Below are 19,296 nucleotides of genomic sequence, written 5' to 3'. Positions count from 1 at the left end.
ACCCTGCGCATAATGCTCAGAAAGGCCCTGCAAAAAGGTATTAGCAATTTTTTAGCAAGCCCCTAGATGGAAGAGAGATCCAAGTTGAGGTACTTGAGTATGCTTGAAGTTGAGAGAGACACAATCTCGGATGTTTCCGAAAAGAGGAAGTTCTTTGTAACCTTTACATATCCCTATATGAATGGAAGGCTGCATCTTGGGCACCTGTTTTCCATATCGAAGGCAGATTTTTTCAGCTATTACAAGGAGCTGCAGGGCTATAATGTGCTGTTCCCGTTCTCATTCCATTGCACAGGAATGCCAATAAGTGCATCAGCAAAGAAGCTTGCGGAGGAGCTGTCTGGAGAGAAGGTCGATCTTTCCGTAAAGAAGATCATAGAGGATCTTGGATTCGATGATGTCAAGCCGTTTACAGACCCCGTCCATTGGGTAAGGACATTTCCGGGTCTATGCGAAAGGTCTCTGAAGAGGTTTCATGGCAATATAGACTGGAGAAGGTCCTTCATCACCACGGACATCAATAAGTACTACGACTCATTCATTAAGTGGCAGTTCAATAGACTGAATGAGTTGGGCCATTTGTCCTTTGGGAAGAGGCACTCCATATTCTGTCCAGTTGACAAGCAGCCGTGCTTGGACCATGACCGCAGAAAGGGAGAGAATGTGAAGCCGGTCGGGGTGGTTCTGTGCAAGCTGAGGTTTTCCGAGGGGATTCTTCTTGCAAGGATCAAGCAGGGATGTGTTCCATCCAAAGCGGTTGTTGGAAGTCGGTGTGACTTCATAGGGTTTGAGTACTGCAACGAGAAGTATTTTGCAGAAAAAGATGTCTTTGAGAATGTGGATGCGCAGGCTTCTGGAATATGTGTAAGGGAATCTGTTAAGGGAGATTTCTTTGGGGGAAGGCGGTTTTCGGGGTTTGGAAAGGAGGTGGTATGCGATGCCATTGAAAAGGATGTGCCCTGTGTTGTCAAGGGGACGCAGGACAAGAAAGACCCCTCTCTGGCAGAATACATCAAGAATGAAATCGAACTTATCAGCAAGGTTGAAAGCACTGAGACCCAGCTTGCAGAGACAAAGGATCTACTGAAGTTCTATGAACCGGAAGAGGAGGTTATAAGCAGGTCTGGAGGAAAATGCATTGTTGCTCTGACGGACCAGTGGTATATAAACTACTGCGATCCGGAGTGGAAAAAAAAGGTCAAAAGATGTATTGAAAATCTAGTCTGCACTGACGACACAAGAGCGATTTTGGAAGATGGGTTGGAATGGATAGGAAAGTGGGGGTTTTCTAGATCTTTTGGACTGGGAACAAGGATTCCTTGGGACAGTGAATATCTTATCGACTCTCTCAGCGATAGCACTATTTATATGGCAATGTACACCTTCAAGCACTTTCTGTACAGAGACTTGGAGGGGAAAGACGAGCTGTTTCCATCCAACAGACTTTCTGACGATGTGTGGAACTATATTTTTCTTAATCGAAGCATAACGGAAGATCTTGCTCCCTATGAGGAGATTCTAAGCAACTGCAGAGAATCATTCAACTACTTCTATCCCATTGATCTTCGTGTCGGTGGAAAAGACCTGTTGAAGAACCATCTTATTTTCTTCTTGTTCAATCACGTGGCTTTGTTTGAGGAGAAACACTGGCCAAAGCGGATGTTTACAAATGGACATCTTATGCTAAATTCGGAAAAGATGAGTAAGAGCTCGGGGAACTACATGACTGTCGACGAGTCCTTAGACAAGTTTGGGGTGAGCTCGACAAGAATGTGCCTGGCTGTGTGTGGAGATGGAAACGAAGACGCAAATTTTGTGGAATCGAATGCGAATGCCTTTGTTCTTAAGCTTTATTCATATGTAAAGATGATTGAGGAGCTGTGTACCGGCAGGAGTCTTAATCCCTGCATCCTAGACCTCATGAAGGGATACGGCGAAATGGGATTTGCAGACAGGTTTCTTATGCAGACAATCTCTATGAATGTTGCACACGCCACCCGTGCACATGAGGACATGACATACAGGGATGTGGTGAAGTATGGGTTTTACGAGATGGTACATGCAAAAGAGATGTACCACATACTGGGGGGAACTAACAACGAAATTTTGTTCCTACTTTGTAAAGCCATGACCCAGTTGCTGTACCCCATCATACCTTCGCTAGCACGGTATCTGATTGAGACATACTTCTACTCGAACTTTTCTCTCCCCGTTCCATTTCTATCTGACACAGCAGAGATTGACGGGGTTTCTTACCTTAAGAATACCCTAAAGAGGCTAGTGGCGCAGAAGAGGAGGAAGAAGAGGTGTGAAGTCGTCGAGATATTGGTTGGAGTCGAGTATTCTGAATGGAAAAGGAAGTGCATGAGCATCATAGATCAGATTGCCTGCGAGTGCAAGGTTTTAAACATCAACGTTTCTGAAGAGATGAAAACGGGCGAGTCTCAGTTTGTACCAAAGATTATAGATGCCGTCAGGGAAGTCTTGAAGGAGTTTGGAATTCCCGAGAAAAAGGGCATTTTATTTTCGATGGACTATCTTAATCACCCGGAAAACTACTCGGTGAAGTTCAACGAGTACGAGGTCTTGAAGGCACACAAATATTACATCGAGAACAACACCGGCCTCGAGGTTATTGTTTGCGTTAGCCCCAGAGCAGATCCTGGCACTCCATTGTTTGAGTTCAAGTAAAGCGCTTTCTCTATCCTCTCTCGGGTTACTGGCCATGAAGGATTTAACTTTCCACCCATGGCCTCCCTATGGCTGTAGAGCAGTTTTTCATAATAAACAAATCAGGAGGAATGGTCTTCAAATATGAAAGGGAAGGAGAGACGGAGATAAACAGTCTTTTAATATTAACAAGCTCCTTATATTCAGTAAGTGTGATATTGACGAAAACGATAGATGGACCTGTACCAAGGCTGGTCGTTTACTTTAGGAATAGAGTCATTACCATCTTCAGAACAACTACAGGCACATCATTTGTCTTTGTTGCGGATAGGCCGGTAGATGCCCTCTTCGAGAGAATTTACTCTCACTACTGCCAATACGTGACAAGAAATCCGTTCCACTCTCCAGAAATGCCCATTCAGTGCTCGAAATTCAAACCACATCTTATGTTCGAGGGTTAGGTGTGCATCAACATGCAAGGGGCCTAGAAACTAAAGAAGAATGGATCCGAGTCGAGTTCCCCTCTCAGATTGTTGTTTTCCCCAAAACACTCGAACTTCTCGCCACCAAGCCTATCCACTATCGAAAAGTCCGCGGCCTTCTCTCCGGCATGTGCATTTTCGTATATCTCGCGCAGTATATCCAGATCCTCATTGACCTTCAGAGGCTTGTTGGACTTGAACACAAAGAAGCTCCTCTCTTCGTTGGTTTCACAGTGGATGTCTGCCTTTTTGCTTGTGCTTATGACCATGAACGGTAGGTACAGCCTTTCAAGATGCGTATCCTCTGCGCTGGAGTTTCTGTTTACAATAAATTTGAATACCTTCTTCATTTCCATAAGCTTTTTTGCCTCCTCCCTCCGCTTGCTGACGTCGTTGCTGTCGTCCACCAGGAAATATCTTTTACCTTTCTTGTCAACCAGTCTCACTGCCTTCATCACATTCAGGACGTCGTAGATCCTCCTATTCAATGTTTCGGTGTTGGGAAACACAATGTTCTTGCATATAAACGAGTATGTGCAGGCTCCATTCTCTCTAAGCACCTGAAACACGGCCTGTGTTATGTACTTTAGTCCCTCTCTCTTGTTCTCTGAGCCGTCAATCTCCGAATTCAGATGCCTCATACCTTGGGATTAAAAAATTGATGTTCATTTGTTATATATCCTGGGCGGACAGGCCGGCTCGTATTCTTCAGGGGTGTCGCCTACCCAGTGCACAGGAGGTTCCGGAGGTGTCTTGGATGGAAAGTAAGGCCATTTGTGGGTTCTCATCCATGTCATCGTCCCTTTCAGCTGTTTCACCAAGATCCAATTATTCCTCCAGGACTTTCAACCCTCAGAATGGAAACAGAGATGAAACTCTCTGTGCAAATCGTAGATATCGATTGGAGACATTGAAACCACGGAGTTTGAAATAAAAGTATAAATACCTCCGAAAACGCAGAGTTTAAGATGAAAGGTATTTCTAAGATCCTCTCTGCCTCTATTGCCCTGATGAAGTTGGAGAATGTCTATTCAGCAACCGCACTGTGCAGCAATGCATATGGCCTAACTCCGGGACAACAGGGTATGGCTCAGCAGCCGTCGTATGTGCTGATCCCCAGCACCCCGGGAACCATAGCAAACTGTGCAAGCGGTTCACAGGACACATATTCTCCTTCTCCCGCTGCACCCACATCTCCAGTGACTCCGGGGAAAACTAGCGAGAATGAGACATCTCCATCGGCTCCTGCAGAAGATGTAGGAACATGCAAGATTGCCGTATTGAAGCACTGCGACGCACCAGGAACAACATCAGGGACGACACCAGGGTCAGGGCCTTGTGAAACCCCAGAGCAGCAACAGCCTTTGTCAGTGATCTCCACCACTCCTGCCGTACCGGTGACTGTGGAGTCTGCACAGTCTCCATCTGTTGTGCCAGTTGTTCCTGTCGTTGCTCACCACCAGGCAGTTCCAGGCTACTACAACAATGGAACATCCGGTATTCCTGGACAGCAACAGATCCTTTCTGGCACTCTTCCCCCAGGAGCCACTTTGTGTCAGGGACAGGCCATGCCTAGCACTCCTGGACAGCAACAGATCCTTTCTGGCACTCTTCCCCCAGGGGTCACTTTGTGTCAGGGACAGGCCACGCCTAGCACTCCTGGGCAGCAACAGGTCCTTTCTGGCACTCTTCCCCCAGGAGTCACTTTGTGTCAGGGACAGGCCACGCCTAGCACTCCTGGGCAGCAACAGGTCCTTTCTGGCACCCTTCTCCCAGGAGCCACTTTGTGTCAGGATCAAGGTATGCCTGGAACATCCGGAGTTCCTGGACAGCAGGGACAGTCTAGTGGACAGTGTTGTGCCCCTCAGATTCCAAACCCTGTCATGCCGCCATCCATGAACATTAGTGGAAATGGGTATCCTTCTTCTACCGCATACAGCCCAAACCTCGGATCACTGGGATCCTGTGTTGACATACAGAAGACGGGGGGGACATCCTGCGAGCAAAAACCCGAGAAGTCCGCCACGCAGTATGCCATGGAGGCCTGTGCAACACCAACACCAACGGTTATTATAGGCAACAGCGAGTATCTTGTTGGACCAGGAATGTACAATGCAATTAACTCTCCATGCAACACTGCTGTCCAATGCTGCTAGGCTAAAATAAAACGAGTTTAATCTTCTTTTTCTTCGGTCTTTTGGAACGTTGGATGGGGATGGAGGAGTCTATGGGCTGAAGTGAAATGCCAACACTTCTTCTGCCCAAGAACACATTCGGATGTTCTTCCTGTGGCCAGGAGTTTGGTAACAGGATTCCCCGAGGATTTAGCAGCCTTGGAGTACCATGATTGAATCAGTATTAAACTTCTCAAATTATTTTATTCTTTCTGTTTTATATCCCGAGCCAATCTGAGAAGAATGCCTCGAATTCAAGCTCCCTTAGAAGTGTGGGATCCCAAGACCATTAGTTTATCAACTGGGAGGATCTGAATGAGGTAGCCCTGTTCTATTCTGCCGTTGGGGAAAGCAAACAGGTGCAATTCCTAGCTTCTTCCGCATGAAGCTTCTGAACAAGCGCTAACCCTCTTTCAGAATATATAAAGCAATCCATACAACTTCTCCATCCATCCCGGTGCTGTTTCTTTGGAGGCAAAACAGAGGAGGTGGCGATATCGATGGTGCATCCATAATATATACAAGACACTCCAGGCTGCAACTGAATCAACACACTCCATCCCCTCAGGAAGTCGGTAAACTTGCCTTGAAAATAGCCAATGGATGTCTCCAGGCTTTATACCATGCACAGCTATATCTTGGCCTGAAGTGCACTTTCAGGTGGGGCTTTGTTACATTGCGGTGTTTTGGATTACCTGATATAATTTGTTACCCACTGAGTCAAGTCGAAACCAGTAGTCCGCAGATTTCTAACAGAGAGGAAAGACTGGAGGTAATTTGTGGCTTTTGAAACATGCACAGCAAAATAAAATATAAAAGAAGCCTTTTGCACACTACCAAAGATGTTGTTACTTCTCGCCATAACTGCTGTTGTTAGCGCCACGATGGTCCATCCTTCAGCTGTTGTTCCACAGCCCGCAGCACCTCTCCATGTCGTTCCCCCACAGCAGCAAATGGGCATGGTTAACGGATGCACCAGCAAGAAACTAGAGGGTGCAGAAATAATGAGAAGGAACATGATTGAGTGCCAGAAAAGAAGCTCGGAGGCAACAAAGGCGATGATTGAAAGGGCAAATGAAAAGGCTGTAGAATCATTCAACAAGGAAGTTAGCAAAGGACCTAGCCAAAAGGATGGAGGCCAGTGCATAGAAAAAGCTGTACAAGGTACCGATAGGTGTATTCTCGCTGGAATAATCGATAAGGCGGTGAACAAGCGCAAGTACAGAATCTCAGATGTGGAGAACAGCACCTCGCTCTACAGAGGAGACAAGCTAATTGCCCTAATTGTCAATGTCGACTATGGGCTGCAGCCGATCACTAAGCCAAAGAAGAAGAAGTCCAAGATAATGGCGAATCTCCCTCAGCCGAAGAGAGAGATGTATTTCAACCAAATCGGTCAGCTTGTTGGAGCAAGAGGAACGTTCCCCCAGGAAAACAAGGAGGACTGCAAGCCTTGTGAGGGTCCCAAGAAGACTGTTGAAACTACTTCTGAGAAATGTAATCTTGGGTGCGAGCTTAAAGGAACATCTGCTCTGATAAGCAAGGCCATACAGAAGAAGGAAGTCAAGGACACGAAGGAAGGGGAGAAAAGTGCAAGCCAGGACTCTGATGGCGAGGGCACTGCTGAGGATGCGGAAGTACAGCAACCTTCTGCGGACGGCGAGGGTCTAGAGTAATTTTTAAATTAAAATCTCCCTGGATTGAATCTTCAAGTGCTTTTGTGAAAGACTTTGGGAACATTTCGTGAAGGCTTACATAAATTGTTTATCTCAGGTCACTCGATGGAATAGTCAACTCGTATTTCCTTTCCTTTGATGGTCTGCCCCACCAGCCTGTTCCTGGCAGTTATCGCATCGTCGACAGAGTCAAACTGAACGAATCCATATCCTTTGGACATCCTCTTGTATTTGTCGTAGACTATTACTACCCGATAGTTCAGTATCTCACTGATCCTCTCCTTGAGAAGGTCTCTAACGTCGTCTTCGGTTATGTGTGCTCCCAGCCCAAATATCCCTATCGCCCTGGAGGGAGACCCGTTTCTCTTTGCTTTAAGTGCATATCTTTCGTTTTTATAGGAGCTTGGATCTGTTCCTTCGTATCCCCTTGTCGGGCGCTCCACCTCGAGACTTTTTCTTTCTCCTGTTTCATATCTGTTACCAGGGTGTGGCCCATGTGGAACCCAAACGCGAGGATAGGGCATGTAAGGAATATGTGCCGAGTGGCTTCCTCCTTCTCTGTACCGGATAGTGCCGTCTTGCTGATGATCTATTTTCCTTCTCCTTGCCCCATCAGGCTCTCCATAGTATTTGTATGAGTCAGAGTAATAGGGCCTTCCCCTGTACACTCTATCCACACCGGAGTGGCTCTCTTTCCATTTGGACCGGACGTCGCGCTTCCCCTCCTTCTCCTCTCTTTCCATATTCCAGGGTTTGTTTGTTCCAGATTTATTTTCCTCTCAGACACAAGCCCAATCAATGTTCTGCAAATATCGCCCAACGCCTCACCCATCGCGGTTTCATGATAGATTTGGGCGAGCTGATCTGCCTAATGGAAAAGGCCAACGGGCTGATGGGGGACCGGCACAGGAGTCCAGGCTCTGCGTTCCCCACGGATATAAAGTATCTGAAACCAATCATAAGCCACATCGACAGCTTAGCATCTAAAAACAGATGTGGAGTAACATGGTGGCTGGAAGTACTGCTTCAGAACCCGTTTCCGCTGAAAATCGACGAGGAAAATTTGAGTAGAATGATCAGCTTTTTCTTAGAGGCTGCAAGGACAACAATACTCAGAAGGTCTGCGCTAAGGTGTCTCGGCATGGTTGTCCAGAAGGCAGATGTAACATATTACTCTACAGAAGAGCCCCGGTTCTACATACATGGTACTGAGGTTTCCAGCCTCATGTACTATGGGCTTCTTTCTCAACTATCGAGTCTTGGAAGAAGGATGGAGCCTGTGCCAATTGAAAGCAATGACTCCGTAGCAGTTAAAAAGATGAAGATAAAAATCATGTCCAATAGTCCAAGTAGCGGCGTTCTGAAGAGCCTCTTTGAGATGCTGAATGAAAGAGACTCCAGAATAGGATGGACGCTATGCAAGTCCTTTCTCAAGGTTGCTAAACATTCAGAGCCATGCCTTGTTATCTCCGCCCTGAAGGAAAGATGCGATGTAATATTTGCAAACGAGAGTGCCTGGATAAACACCATGACTATTCTTGGGATGATGTCTCTTGAAGGATGGGACATAGGAGATGTGTCTGCAATTGTCTTGAAGGGAATCAACTACACGAACGAGCTCGTTAGCAGCTCTGAAATGGTTCGGGAGTCAGCTTTGTTTCTTTTATGGGCACTAACCAGAGGAAGTAGCACAATGGATAAAAGTCTTTTTCATCTGGTAGTTGGAAAGGCTCTTTTTGACCCCTCGCTTTCCTGCAGAAGAGGTGCCGCAGCTGTTATCTTAGAGCACATTGGAAGGTTTCCAGAGGCTTGGGGTGAAGAATTGATCTCCTTGATAAACTTCCATTCGGTAAAAAGGTTAAGTAGTTGCTCTAGAGCAGTGAAGAGGGTTTTGAAGATACTAGACTGCGAAGATGTGTTTGAAGACATCCTTCTGAAAAATCTGTTTCACTACAGCCCAGAAACCAAGTTTCAAGGTGGATACTGCATTTCCAGATATCTTAAGGGAGGCAGGCTTGTGCCATACATTGATTCCATTGACCTGAAGACACCATCGGACTTCATCGGTGTTTTTACCGTTGCCAAGGAATTTATCGGACAGGATCGGGGACACGAAATAAAGGGAATCGTGGAAATGATCATAAAGCTAAGGATACCTCCTTCATTTTCCAGGTACAGAGACTTCGGAGTCTTTGCAGGAAGTTATCTGGGGGTTGTTGAGGGCCTTAAAGACATAGAAGACAGGGATATCGTGTGTGAAAACTTGCATATGCTTTTAGCAAAGAACGTCCTCCCTGATGAGGTGTCGAGGGTATCCTGGAGATTTGTCGACGCAGATGAAGGATTTGCCGCCAGGGTGGCCAGGTCTATAAGCAGAGGCACAGAAAGCCTTATCCTTGCAAATTCAAGAAACGAAAGACATAGGGATCATGCTGAAAAAAAGTATCTAGAGCTTTTGGAGTCCGGGAACATCGACGCAAAAGCACATGTCATGAAGGCAATCAGGCTTTCCGGAAGGATAGAGCAATATCGAGAACACATACTCAACGGCTTGGAGAATTATTATGCAGACTCCAGGGGAGATGTGAGCTCTGGATTACGTAGGGAGAGCCTAATGGCTTCTTTTCTGATGAAAGACACCCTGGTCTCCCCGAGGTACTTTGTAAGATACTTTGTTGACAAGTCAAAGGTATTGCGGGACGAATGCATTCTTCTCTGTAAGAACAGCGGAGTTTTCCCAGAAGGATTTGAGTATATTCGCAGAAGGGGCCATTCCGTAGATCCTGGTAGGCTTCAGCCACTGCTTGCGTTTCTCAATTCCTTTTACGCCGAGTTTAAGAGGCTAGAGGAGGAGTCAAAACTCGGTAACGACAAGGCAATGTTTGTGGCGTCTATAGCAGCATCGAAGAACCTTAGTGCAGAACACCAAGAAGAGTTTGTTCGCGGAATGCTTGGGACGATTGGGTCGTCTGATGCATCTTTGTGCTCCTTCATTGTAGAGGCTGTATTTGAAGCCAGAGAGAGGTTCTGCAGGCCTGTGATGGCGGTTCTCAACCAGAGCTCTGAAAGCTATGGGAGGATAGTCTGTCCCGCCATTGAGCTGATATGCGGAGTGATTGGATTGGAGATTGAAAGTAATCTGCTGGTGTTTGGAAGTAACGCCGGCATAGCAGATAGATTGGCGCTTGCGCTTCAGGAAAAAAACATTCCAGGCAGGGTGAGCTCATATGCAAGGAATGTTTTGGAAAAACTGTCCCAGCTTTCAGGTTCAAGCAAAGTTGGGTGAAGGCAGGCTAGAACCCATCATATCATGCCTTAAAGATGAATTCTTTTAATCCTAAGAACCTATAACATTCCTCGGAGCTGTGGCTTTGCCTTCCCCTTGGTCGTTATTCCCTCTACGGCATTTCCTACGCACCTTGCTCCTCCGCATTTGGAGCATTTCAGGAAATAAAGCCTTTTGTCTCTGACAATGTCAGTGTCCTCGACACTTTCACATATCTTACATACAACAAAGTGCTCGATGTATCTCCTAAGGACCTCCTGAATTTCTGATCTTATGAACATCCCCTTGAGAAGAAGCTTTCCGTCCTTGTTTATGGACCCTGTTGTCATAAGTTCATTGCACAAGAAACTCACAAGATGGTCTGCAGATCTGTTCAGAATCCTGGATATCTCGGCAATGTTAATAGATGTCTTCCGCGCTTCCCTCTTGACATCCAGAGGAAGCTTGATCCTTGTAGATTCTCCCAAATCCTTCCCTTTTTTCAGGACCATCATAGCACAGCGAAGCAAAGTATCGTATTCCAGCTCATTTGGGATGTCACCAACATGAGACACAGGCCCGGATTGGTGCTGTCCAGTTCTTACAATCCCTAGCCTAGACTGCCTTTTTCTGGCAAATTCCTTTAAGTTGACATCCAGCTCCTCGAGATCACTGCTTGACTCTGACGACATGCCCTTCGGCCGAGTCGGAAATTGAATAAAATATTTTCGCTCAAAGGCCTCATTCAAATACAAATGCCTCAACATCTTTTTCTCCCAGAAGGCTGTTTCCAGCTCCAGTGCATTCCTGTGCCATCTCTCTAAAGAATCTTCTTGCAATCGACAGGGCCATGTCAACACTCAGATTGCTGTTTCCTCCGTCAATGCAGTTCCTTATCCACTTGGGGAGTTTGCTTTTCTTATCATTCCTCTCGAACCTTTCGTCTGCAAGTATCATAAGCCCATAGTCGTTTTTGTTTCTTAACACCCGTCCCAAGCACTGAGCAGCATGCCTCATTGCATCAAATGTCAGGAAGTCGTACTCTTTTATGCCATATTCTTCCCTCAAAAAGTCCAATCTTTTCTTCAGCCGGACACTTTCTGTGTACTGGAAGGGAACGCCCAGCATCACAACGCATCTTCCATATCCATCCTCAAAGTCAACTCCTTCAGAGACCTTTCCTCTTGCAACACTGAACAGCATGCCCCCTCGCCCATTGTCACATGCCCTCTTGTAGTTTGCCAGCGCCAGCTCTGTTTCTCTACCATCCGGTGTCTCAACAAATACCAGCTTGTTCTTACTTATTTCGTTAATTATGCTGGTTTCTGCCCAAAGACTCACTATCTCTTCCATATACATATACGAGGGAAAGAAGCACACAATCCCATCCGGAACAACCTTCGAAAGCTCCACCATCAGATGCCCATAATTCCGAACTACAGAGGGGTCAGACCTGAGCGAAAACGAGGTTGTGAGCACATCTCCACTGCATGCATCCGTGGTTTCCATGTCGTCAGACAAAGCCCTTAGCGTCATTTGGTCGTTTCCTTTGGTTATTATCAGAGGGGAAATGGAGTTTCTGTCGAGCGTTGCTCCGATCTCAGCTATCCTTGAAGGAACAAAGTTAAGGATCTTCGGATACATGTCGATGGGACTCATCGTTCCGCTTGTTATTATCACATTTCTGAATCTCGCAAAGACAGGGGATATTGCTATAGACGAATCCAGGCATGCCAGCCGGAGGGTTGGGTTGAACACAGTTGATGCTTGTGAGTCAAAGGGCTCGAATATCACCACGAAACCCTTTGAATACATGGAGACCATTGTGGAAAAGTCGGCAACGGTCTTCAGATGCCCCATATCCTCGTCATCAAGCCCCAAGGACTGGGATAGCATTCCCAATCTTTGCGAGCAGAATCTCAAGGCCTTTTTCTCGACAAACGATAGCTCCCTGATGCTCTTGCAGAACGACTCGGTAGACTCAGTGGTCAGGTGCGTCGTCTTCAGCTTCGTCTTGAAGAATTCGGTTATCCTTTTCAGCGCAGATACAAAGTGAAACGAGTTTCTGAGGTTTCCGGGAAGAAATTCGTAGTTTCCTTCGCCAGATGCATAGTAGTAAGGAATGGATTCTGGCACAGGACCAACAAGCTTCTCCCGTACCTTTTCATATTGGATGTCCACCCCAGAAGCAGGCTTCCCCCGCTTCAGAAGGTTTTCTAGATTCCCAATTGCCCTGGACGCCCCCTCAAGGACATTTCGCCTGATTTCTATTGACAGCACTTCTATGCAGTGGCTGTCTATGTTGTGGGCCTCGTCAAATATCACAACACTGTTGGGCCCAAGTTCGCTGGAAACTATCGCACAAATTCTCGGGTCTATCAGATAGTTGTACGGGTAGATTATGCAATCGCAAACCGGAATAGACCTTCGCACAAGGTAGTATGGACAAATTCCCTTCTTCTCACCCATCTCTTTGAGCTGTAAAAAGTCGTACACTGCAACGGGCACCTCGCGGAAGTCGGCAAGATTCTCGTAGAAATCGCATTTCGATTCAGCTAGCTTGTTCACAAGCCTCCTGCATGCAACATCTACGTTGAAGCTTTTAAGCGCTGCTTTGTTGATGCAAAGGTTCTTCCTCCCAGTAAGCCCTAGACCAAGAAACTCGATAGGGCGGTGCTTCTTTATGTACTCCACAACCCTGTCCAGCTCTTTCAGCGCCTTTTCGACTTCCGGGACAGTGCGGGAGCAGTAAACTACCTTGAAGTGGACATTCTTGGACTTCATGTGGAGTTGGTAGCTTATCGTCATGCTGAGAAGAGCCACCGTCTTGCCTGTTCCCGATGGCATTTCTATCAGGCAGTGGCCCTTGTTATCGAGGCTCCGCTTGACCTCCCTCATGTACTTTAGCTGCTCTGGATACACAGAGCTATAGGGAAAGTATACCAGAACTTCGTCTATATGAATCTTCATGGGGTTGGGATGAAAGATAGCTACTTGTCGAAAAAGTCAAGGCCTAGGCTGCCCAATATTTTATACACTTTATTGATAGGAAGAGACATGACAGGCTATACCGCCTTATCAGATAGAACAAGCCCAAGAACCAACCCAAGAATGCCTATTCCTGCTGGAATCACCTCTAGAAAGACCAGCTTGTAGAAGAGTGTCGGATCTTTGGCATCCATCATTGTAATCGCAGCACATATGATTCCACTTGCAAGAGATGAGCAGTAGGAACAGACACCTGCTATGAATCCCGCAGAAAAGAGGATGCATTGGCCGCCATAAGACTTGACGTTGTCCATTTTCGTCAGAAGCAGGTTGGACATGACCAAGCAGAAAAAGAAGTTCGCCTCGCAAATGACAATTCCCAGAAGAGCTCTGGTTCCCACGCGCGGGGCCTTTATCGAGGATCCTATCATGTATCTTCCTATTGCCTGGTATCCTTTTGAGGTGCCGAAGGAAGAAAGGGCTATGCACATCACAATTCCAAAGGATGCTAGGAACGGAGCATCTCCGTTCAGGACAGCATAGTTTAAGTAGTGGATGGGGAGGTAGCCCGCCACTAGAAAAAATATTATCTTCCACATCCTGGGGTTAACATGATTGATTTGTTTTTCAAAGCGCTGGTGCAGACGGGAAGCACCGAGAAGGCCTATAGCACGGTCGCCAACGAGATAAACAAAAGGAGATTTGGGTTTGATGACCGGTCGATGAGCTACGACGAAGCGCGGAGGACGTTTCTCAGGGCTGTTGATGCCGAGGAAAAGGTCCAAAGGCTCCGAGAGATTTTTAGGGAATAGTGGTTATGATACTTACCTTGTCTTGAATGGATAGAAGCTCTTCTGGAATAAATGGTTGTGTAGGAACATTCTGGTTATATTCAAGGGAAAAAATAGCCCTGAGAAATGCTTGCCTCGTCACTATTCAGAAGGGTTCTTACGCCTGATGAGCAGCATCTAATTCCCGAATCGCTGATCAGCAAGCTTGGGGAGGAGATGGCCCTGCACGAGGAGATGGCCAAGAGCAAAGTAAGGGAGCTGGAGAAGAAAATAGAGCTCTGCGAGGAGATTATTGGCGACTTAAATAGAAAGATAGTTAAACAGGAGGTAGAGATGGGGAATATAAGAAATTCGTCGGAGGTTGTGGAGAAGTGCAACGAAATGTATTCTCGAGAGATTCAGTCCTTGAAAGGTGAGGTTGCTTACTACAGAGAAAAGATCGCGGAATGCGGTAGAATGGCAGGATCTTTTCCAGGGGCTGAGGTCTACAGACCCGAGCAAGTAGATGAGCTTCTTAGAGAGAAGAAGGATTTTGAGAATAGAATGGAGGACTTGAAGAAGAAGTGCTCTGAGCTGGAGAAGAGCAACAGGAGACTTGCAGAGAAAGTCTTGGATCAGAAGAGCCAAATGTCGTATCTGCTGAAGAAGATTTCTCTCTCCGATGGTGGCCGGGATAGCCTAGAACTTGTTAAGGTTGTACAGAAGCTTTCGAAGAAGAATGGGGAGCTAGAGAGGGCGTTAGGATCTGGTGGATATCAGGCCGCGCTTCTGCAATCTCAATCTGGAGAGAATGCCGAAGCCGAAAGGGAAGAGTACAAGAAGGTACGCGACGAGCTGTATGAGGTGAAGAGAAACGGCTATGCGCTGGAGCTTGAATACAACAAAGTGTTTAGGGAGAAGAGCGAGCTGTGTAACCAGGTTGCTAGGATGAGTGAAGAGAAAAAGGTGATGCAGAAGCATATTGACGAGATGAAGGAGGAGATTATATGCTTGAAGATTGATTTGAAGAACACAAAGACGAAAAATGCAATACTTGGCGATGCTTCTCAGAAGCTCAACGAGATGAACAACGAGATAGTTCGTAGCAACTTCATAATAAAGGATGGTAGGAACAAGATAAGAGAGCTGAAGATGCAACTAGCAGAGAGCGAGGAAAGGTACAACAAATACATCCTGGAGGACAGGACCAACGTAGTTGCAGTGATTGGGCGAGAGATTGAGGGAATCAAAAGAAAGTTGGATGCAGACTTCAAGCTTATCTGCGACATCGAAGGGAATTTCAACAGGGCAATAGAAGAGCAGGGGAAGCTCAAGAGCCTGTTTCATGCATGTGAGCAAGAGATTCTTGAACTTAGAAGGGAAAACGAGGCTCTTATTAGCAGCGAGAAGGCGATGGCGGGGAAGATAAAGAGTTACGAAGAAAAAGGCGTAGGCTACAGGAGCGGGATGAATGAAGTAGGGAGGGATGTAAGATACATCTATGAATGGATTGGGGAGATTATAAACGAATTTGTGGAGTTGTCTGGCTCTGTTGACAGGATGGTAGAGTTTGAGAGGGAGAGAACGGTGTTTATTGGTAGGATGCAAGAGGAATTTAATGGTGCAATCGGTCTTCTTGACGAGAAGGACAAGGTGTTGCGATCATTGGCGGAGAACCACAGCTCGGAAGCCATTGCATTTCTAGAAAAGGAGCGGAATATTCTGAAACAGGAGAACATATTTCTCCGAAACAAGATGGAGGGCATTGGGGACTCTTCAGATCTTCTGGAGAAGATAAATAGCCTGGAGGAAGAGAATGAGGGCATTAAGGCCCAGCTTCTCTCGCTGGAAAGGGCCTATGCATCTGAAAAGGAAATAATGTCTGGGCAGGCTGCTGCATTGAGCGAAGCAGACTATAGATGCCGCCTACTTCAGTCTGACATGGACCAGTTGCTTCAGAACAATCTTCTATTGAAAGGCGAATTAGAGTCAGCAAGAAAGGAGATAGCTGACAATTGTGCAGCAATTGATAAGTACCGAATCGTTGTTGAAAAGCTCAAGAAAGTCAAAGATGCATATTTGAAGCTTAGGAATGAGTGTCTGGAGCGAAAAGACAAGGTGGAGCATGGGGAGAGGGATGTCTATGGAACAGATGGCCATCAAGTCTCTTGTGGTGAGGCTCTAAAGGTGCCTAGAGATGGGAATGCCACTGAGACGGAAGTCGAGGGGCCGGGAAATAAAGAAGGAGATAGTGTTGTGAAAAGTGTGGAGGCAAGAGAGAGCCCAGATCCCAAATTGGAAGTCGTATCAAACCAAAGCCCCACTCCAAATGAGCCTGATGGAACTAAAAACATGCAGGGAAGGAACAGGAGAGGAGGAAGGCCTGGAGAAGAGCCCAAACAAGGGCATCAGCAGAGAAGAGCATATGGTGACAGAAAAAGAAGCTGGTCGTCATACGAGTTTAAAAGAAACAGGGACAGGAGGAATTAAAGCAAGTTCCAAGTAATGCTGTGTGTATAGAGGAGGCTGTAAGCTATTTTATTAAATTTATTCAATGCCTTTTTCGAGTTCTAGAGAAATATGGAGGCAATCTTTCCGAGTCCTAGAAACATGCAGGATAATGCTACAAAAGGAGAAAGCCTTTCCCCAACAACGGAGAACTTATGAAAGACAGAATAAAACCCCTTTTTGTTCTTTGGAACAAGTGATGGAAAGTGTTGCTTTACATATGTTGCCGTGCATATTGCCAGCACAAGGGCCCTGAACAGCGAGTCTATGCTAAAGAGTGCAGACATCCCAGGGGCTATTTTGTTAAGCTGAAAATATTCTTGGGCCATTGAGAGCCATTCTCTTTGACGGGCTGTTGTCTCTTTTCATTGCCTTAGCAGCTTTTTGCGACCCATGCATCCTCATGAACTTGAGAATGGCGTTGCATTCCCTCCCGTTTGCTATGAGGGGAAGATGCTCTTCAACTCGTTTGGTGAAGTTCTTTTTTGATCTGCTGTCGTCTGTTCCCTCGTAGTACCCCCGAAGAAGCTCGATTCCTCCCTTTGACCTGAGCCATCTGCTACTGAACTTCCTTCTGAATGCAGCATTTATTCCGTAGTTGCACTCGTTGGGAAGTTTCATGAGTTCACAGAGCATCGGGGCATACTTCTGCTTGAAGTTTCCCTCAACACCACCGAACGTATGAGATATAACGTCATCTTCGCTTTCCATGTAGAAGCTCTTCATTACCTTGTCGATATTCGAGTACGATCTTGCCTTTAACAGCGCATGGGTGAGTTTCATGATTATGTTAGAATTTTTGTCAAACTCCTCCATGTTTATCGCATCAAAGAAATAATCTGCCTTTTCGTAGTGGCAGAGAATGAACTCTCCAATGAAGTAGTTCCCATATCTATCCCTGCACAGCTCCATCACTTTGTCTTTTATTCTCTCAAAGATGTATCTCCTGGTTTTCTTTCCTGCCAGTTTCACTATTTTTTCAAAGAAATAGGACATCGATGGATTGCAAACTCCCTCCGGGGTGAAGTGGTGTTTGGCCGCCTCATGAATGATGGTCTTGCTTCTGTAGCAGTATGTGTAGATCAGCAGCGTGACAAATGCATCTTCTTTTGAGAGACTAGGAATCAGCTCAACAATTGCCTCCTTGTATTTTTCTATATGCCCGGGCCTTATGGAGGCAAAGGACTGAACCTTATCGCCGAGAATCCTCTTTCCGCTTACGAGCTGGAAAAGCTTTCTGATTATGTGTGTGCCATTGGTGTCAGAAAACTTAGTCTTCAGTACGTTTTCCACAGGCCTCATAAGGGTATCCACATCGATGTCCTGTCTCTGGATGTAAATCATGTCAAAAATAGCATCGTAGATCACCTCAAGAACCCTGGATCCAAGCTTCTTGCTCATGAGCTCCTCAACATCGAGCTTTTTGAAAAAGGCCAGCACCTGCTTGGAGTTGCTTTTTCTTATGAGGCTCTCTATCTGATAGGCAGTCTCTGTGCTCAGCATGAGCTCTCTTTCATGCCCGTCTATTTCGTTATAGACGTTATGGAGTACCTCGGAGTCGTCTACAGTCTCAAAGTCTATGTTTTTTATATACTCTTTCAGATTGTTCATTTGCTTGGGGTATCTTCCCGCGGTTTTGGAAAACAAATCCTAGGAGTGACCCTAGAATGAAGCTCGAGGTTGAGGACATAGATGAGGTAATGGAGCAGATCACTAGGCTGGCGCCCCCGATACACAAAGAGGACCATAGGTTCCTCAATCAGCTGAGACAGACAATAGAGAAGAATACTGTTGTAAGGCCGAGCCCAAATCTTCAAAGACTGGCTGAGAAAAGCGACCAAAGGGATCTCAAGATACTATCCCTTGCACTGTTGAGAAGAGATCTACCTTTAAAGGCACGCTTGGAGTTTAGCGAATATGTTGAGAGAGTAAAGGAAAAAATAAAAGGCCTGAGAAGAAGTGCGCCTGAACAAGAGGGCCAGAGGGCCCGTGAAAGCAGCGTTTTTCAATACGGCAGCATGATGGAGGACGTGACCAAAGTCGAAGAGTCCATACCAGGCATTCGGGAAAAATTAAAGAAGGCACAGGGCCTAATTGAAGACGCATTCACCAGGTCTTCAGGAAAACATCTAGGGCCTCTCGAATATGCGGAGAATTTCTTCAGCCTTATATAAGAACATGAAATGGAGCCCCGTATTAGCTTAGCTCTTTGCATCTCTTTTATTTTGCGTCGAATAATCCTTAACAAATGAATATCCTGGTGGAAGCTCAGCTAAGGGCAGAGGAAGTTGAGGAAGTAAAGTATGACAGGGCTTCTAGTACGATAACGATGAGGGCAAATGGAAAGGAATATAAATACAAAATTGAGGAAAGCATTGAAACATACATTCTCATTCACGAGCAGCCAGTTTTTGTTAATATGCTGGGAAAGGAGGTCAGAGAATAGTGCCGATGGAGTCCCATACTCCGGGTGGTCGTGTCAGAATGAAGTAGAAGAAGCAACACACCCTTATGAGTCGCACGTTCAATAATAAGAAGAAAATGGAAGGAAGGCAGAGAAAGCTTGAGGCAGAAATGGAGAGGAGAAGAAAAGAGGAGGAGCTGAAGGAGAAGGAGCTAGAGGAATACTGGTCGATTGGAGCAAAAAAACCAGGGAGAAGAGAGAAAGAGGAGGAAAAGAGGGCTGAAAGGGAGGAAAGGAAGAGAGAGCTTAAAGAGCTGTATGAAAAGGAAATGAGCAGCCTGTGATTAAATTTATGTTTA

General features: G+C 46.1%; 17 protein-coding genes across 17 annotated transcripts; 10 read left to right on the top strand and 7 right to left on the bottom strand.

Annotated features, from left to right (window-relative positions):
- Nucleotides 1-66: 66 nt before the first annotated feature.
- Nucleotides 67-2,691, top strand: ECU06_0280 (uncharacterized protein; the record flags this gene model as incomplete). Its single annotated transcript, NM_001041406.1, has 1 exon — nucleotides 67-2,691. The coding sequence occupies one exon, from the start codon at nucleotides 67-69 to the stop codon at nucleotides 2,689-2,691; it is 2,625 nt and encodes an 874-aa protein (NP_585784.1).
- A 68-nt stretch (nucleotides 2,692-2,759) lies between these two features.
- Nucleotides 2,760-3,131, top strand: ECU06_0270 (uncharacterized protein; the record flags this gene model as incomplete). The annotated part of the gene is made up of 1 exon (NM_001041405.1): nucleotides 2,760-3,131. One exon carries the CDS (start codon nucleotides 2,760-2,762, stop codon nucleotides 3,129-3,131), a length of 372 nt encoding a protein of 123 aa, NP_585783.1.
- Nucleotides 3,132-3,154: 23 nt separating this feature from the next.
- ECU06_0260 (uncharacterized protein) lies at nucleotides 3,155-3,793 on the bottom strand (the record flags this gene model as incomplete). Its single annotated transcript, NM_001041404.1, has 1 exon — nucleotides 3,155-3,793. One exon carries the CDS (start codon nucleotides 3,791-3,793, stop codon nucleotides 3,155-3,157), a length of 639 nt encoding a protein of 212 aa, NP_585782.1.
- Nucleotides 3,794-4,120: 327 nt separating this feature from the next.
- On the top strand, nucleotides 4,121-5,308 carry ECU06_0250 (uncharacterized protein; the record flags this gene model as incomplete). The annotated part of the gene is made up of 1 exon (NM_001041403.1): nucleotides 4,121-5,308. The coding sequence occupies one exon, from the start codon at nucleotides 4,121-4,123 to the stop codon at nucleotides 5,306-5,308; it is 1,188 nt and encodes a 395-aa protein (NP_585781.1).
- Nucleotides 5,309-6,168: 860 nt separating this feature from the next.
- On the top strand, nucleotides 6,169-7,002 carry ECU06_0240 (uncharacterized protein; the record flags this gene model as incomplete). Its single annotated transcript, NM_001041402.1, has 1 exon — nucleotides 6,169-7,002. One exon carries the CDS (start codon nucleotides 6,169-6,171, stop codon nucleotides 7,000-7,002), a length of 834 nt encoding a protein of 277 aa, NP_585780.1.
- A 98-nt stretch (nucleotides 7,003-7,100) lies between these two features.
- Nucleotides 7,101-7,745, bottom strand: ECU06_0230i (uncharacterized protein; the record flags this gene model as incomplete). The annotated part of the gene is made up of 1 exon (NM_001041401.2): nucleotides 7,101-7,745. The coding sequence occupies one exon, from the start codon at nucleotides 7,743-7,745 to the stop codon at nucleotides 7,101-7,103; it is 645 nt and encodes a 214-aa protein (NP_585779.2).
- Nucleotides 7,746-7,843: 98 nt separating this feature from the next.
- On the top strand, nucleotides 7,844-10,288 carry ECU06_0220 (uncharacterized protein; the record flags this gene model as incomplete). Its single annotated transcript, NM_001041400.2, has 1 exon — nucleotides 7,844-10,288. One exon carries the CDS (start codon nucleotides 7,844-7,846, stop codon nucleotides 10,286-10,288), a length of 2,445 nt encoding a protein of 814 aa, NP_585778.2.
- A 59-nt stretch (nucleotides 10,289-10,347) lies between these two features.
- Nucleotides 10,348-10,959, bottom strand: ECU06_0210 (translation initiation factor eIF2 subunit beta; the record flags this gene model as incomplete). Its single annotated transcript, NM_001041399.2, has 1 exon — nucleotides 10,348-10,959. The coding sequence occupies one exon, from the start codon at nucleotides 10,957-10,959 to the stop codon at nucleotides 10,348-10,350; it is 612 nt and encodes a 203-aa protein (NP_585777.2).
- Nucleotides 10,960-11,008: 49 nt separating this feature from the next.
- On the bottom strand, nucleotides 11,009-13,237 carry ECU06_0200 (uncharacterized protein; the record flags this gene model as incomplete). The annotated part of the gene is made up of 1 exon (NM_001041398.1): nucleotides 11,009-13,237. The coding sequence occupies one exon, from the start codon at nucleotides 13,235-13,237 to the stop codon at nucleotides 11,009-11,011; it is 2,229 nt and encodes a 742-aa protein (NP_585776.1).
- Nucleotides 13,238-13,332: 95 nt separating this feature from the next.
- ECU06_0190 (uncharacterized protein) lies at nucleotides 13,333-13,854 on the bottom strand (the record flags this gene model as incomplete). The annotated part of the gene is made up of 1 exon (NM_001041397.1): nucleotides 13,333-13,854. The coding sequence occupies one exon, from the start codon at nucleotides 13,852-13,854 to the stop codon at nucleotides 13,333-13,335; it is 522 nt and encodes a 173-aa protein (NP_585775.1).
- Nucleotides 13,855-13,866: 12 nt separating this feature from the next.
- Nucleotides 13,867-14,067, top strand: ECU06_0185 (uncharacterized protein; the record flags this gene model as incomplete). The annotated part of the gene is made up of 1 exon (NM_001415647.1): nucleotides 13,867-14,067. The coding sequence occupies one exon, from the start codon at nucleotides 13,867-13,869 to the stop codon at nucleotides 14,065-14,067; it is 201 nt and encodes a 66-aa protein (NP_001402496.1).
- A 105-nt stretch (nucleotides 14,068-14,172) lies between these two features.
- On the top strand, nucleotides 14,173-16,515 carry ECU06_0180 (uncharacterized protein; the record flags this gene model as incomplete). Its single annotated transcript, NM_001041396.1, has 1 exon — nucleotides 14,173-16,515. One exon carries the CDS (start codon nucleotides 14,173-14,175, stop codon nucleotides 16,513-16,515), a length of 2,343 nt encoding a protein of 780 aa, NP_585774.1.
- An 80-nt stretch (nucleotides 16,516-16,595) lies between these two features.
- ECU06_0175 (uncharacterized protein) lies at nucleotides 16,596-16,820 on the bottom strand (the record flags this gene model as incomplete). The annotated part of the gene is made up of 1 exon (NM_001415646.1): nucleotides 16,596-16,820. One exon carries the CDS (start codon nucleotides 16,818-16,820, stop codon nucleotides 16,596-16,598), a length of 225 nt encoding a protein of 74 aa, NP_001402495.1.
- A 16-nt stretch (nucleotides 16,821-16,836) lies between these two features.
- On the bottom strand, nucleotides 16,837-18,144 carry ECU06_0170 (uncharacterized protein; the record flags this gene model as incomplete). Its single annotated transcript, NM_001041395.1, has 1 exon — nucleotides 16,837-18,144. The coding sequence occupies one exon, from the start codon at nucleotides 18,142-18,144 to the stop codon at nucleotides 16,837-16,839; it is 1,308 nt and encodes a 435-aa protein (NP_585773.1).
- Nucleotides 18,145-18,200: 56 nt separating this feature from the next.
- ECU06_0160 (uncharacterized protein) lies at nucleotides 18,201-18,707 on the top strand (the record flags this gene model as incomplete). The annotated part of the gene is made up of 1 exon (NM_001041394.1): nucleotides 18,201-18,707. One exon carries the CDS (start codon nucleotides 18,201-18,203, stop codon nucleotides 18,705-18,707), a length of 507 nt encoding a protein of 168 aa, NP_585772.1.
- Nucleotides 18,708-18,781: 74 nt separating this feature from the next.
- Nucleotides 18,782-18,979, top strand: ECU06_0157 (uncharacterized protein; the record flags this gene model as incomplete). The annotated part of the gene is made up of 1 exon (NM_001415645.1): nucleotides 18,782-18,979. One exon carries the CDS (start codon nucleotides 18,782-18,784, stop codon nucleotides 18,977-18,979), a length of 198 nt encoding a protein of 65 aa, NP_001402494.1.
- A 65-nt stretch (nucleotides 18,980-19,044) lies between these two features.
- On the top strand, nucleotides 19,045-19,281 carry ECU06_0155 (uncharacterized protein; the record flags this gene model as incomplete). Its single annotated transcript, NM_001415644.1, has 1 exon — nucleotides 19,045-19,281. The coding sequence occupies one exon, from the start codon at nucleotides 19,045-19,047 to the stop codon at nucleotides 19,279-19,281; it is 237 nt and encodes a 78-aa protein (NP_001402493.1).
- Nucleotides 19,282-19,296: the final 15 nt, after the last annotated feature.

This window comes from Encephalitozoon cuniculi, chromosome VI (genome assembly GCF_000091225.2).
Source record: "Encephalitozoon cuniculi GB-M1 chromosome VI, complete sequence".
Classification (NCBI taxonomy): domain Eukaryota; kingdom Fungi; phylum Microsporidia; family Unikaryonidae; genus Encephalitozoon; species Encephalitozoon cuniculi.
Note: the sequence above shows the minus strand (reverse complement) of the source record. Positions and strands in the feature narration are given on the sequence as shown.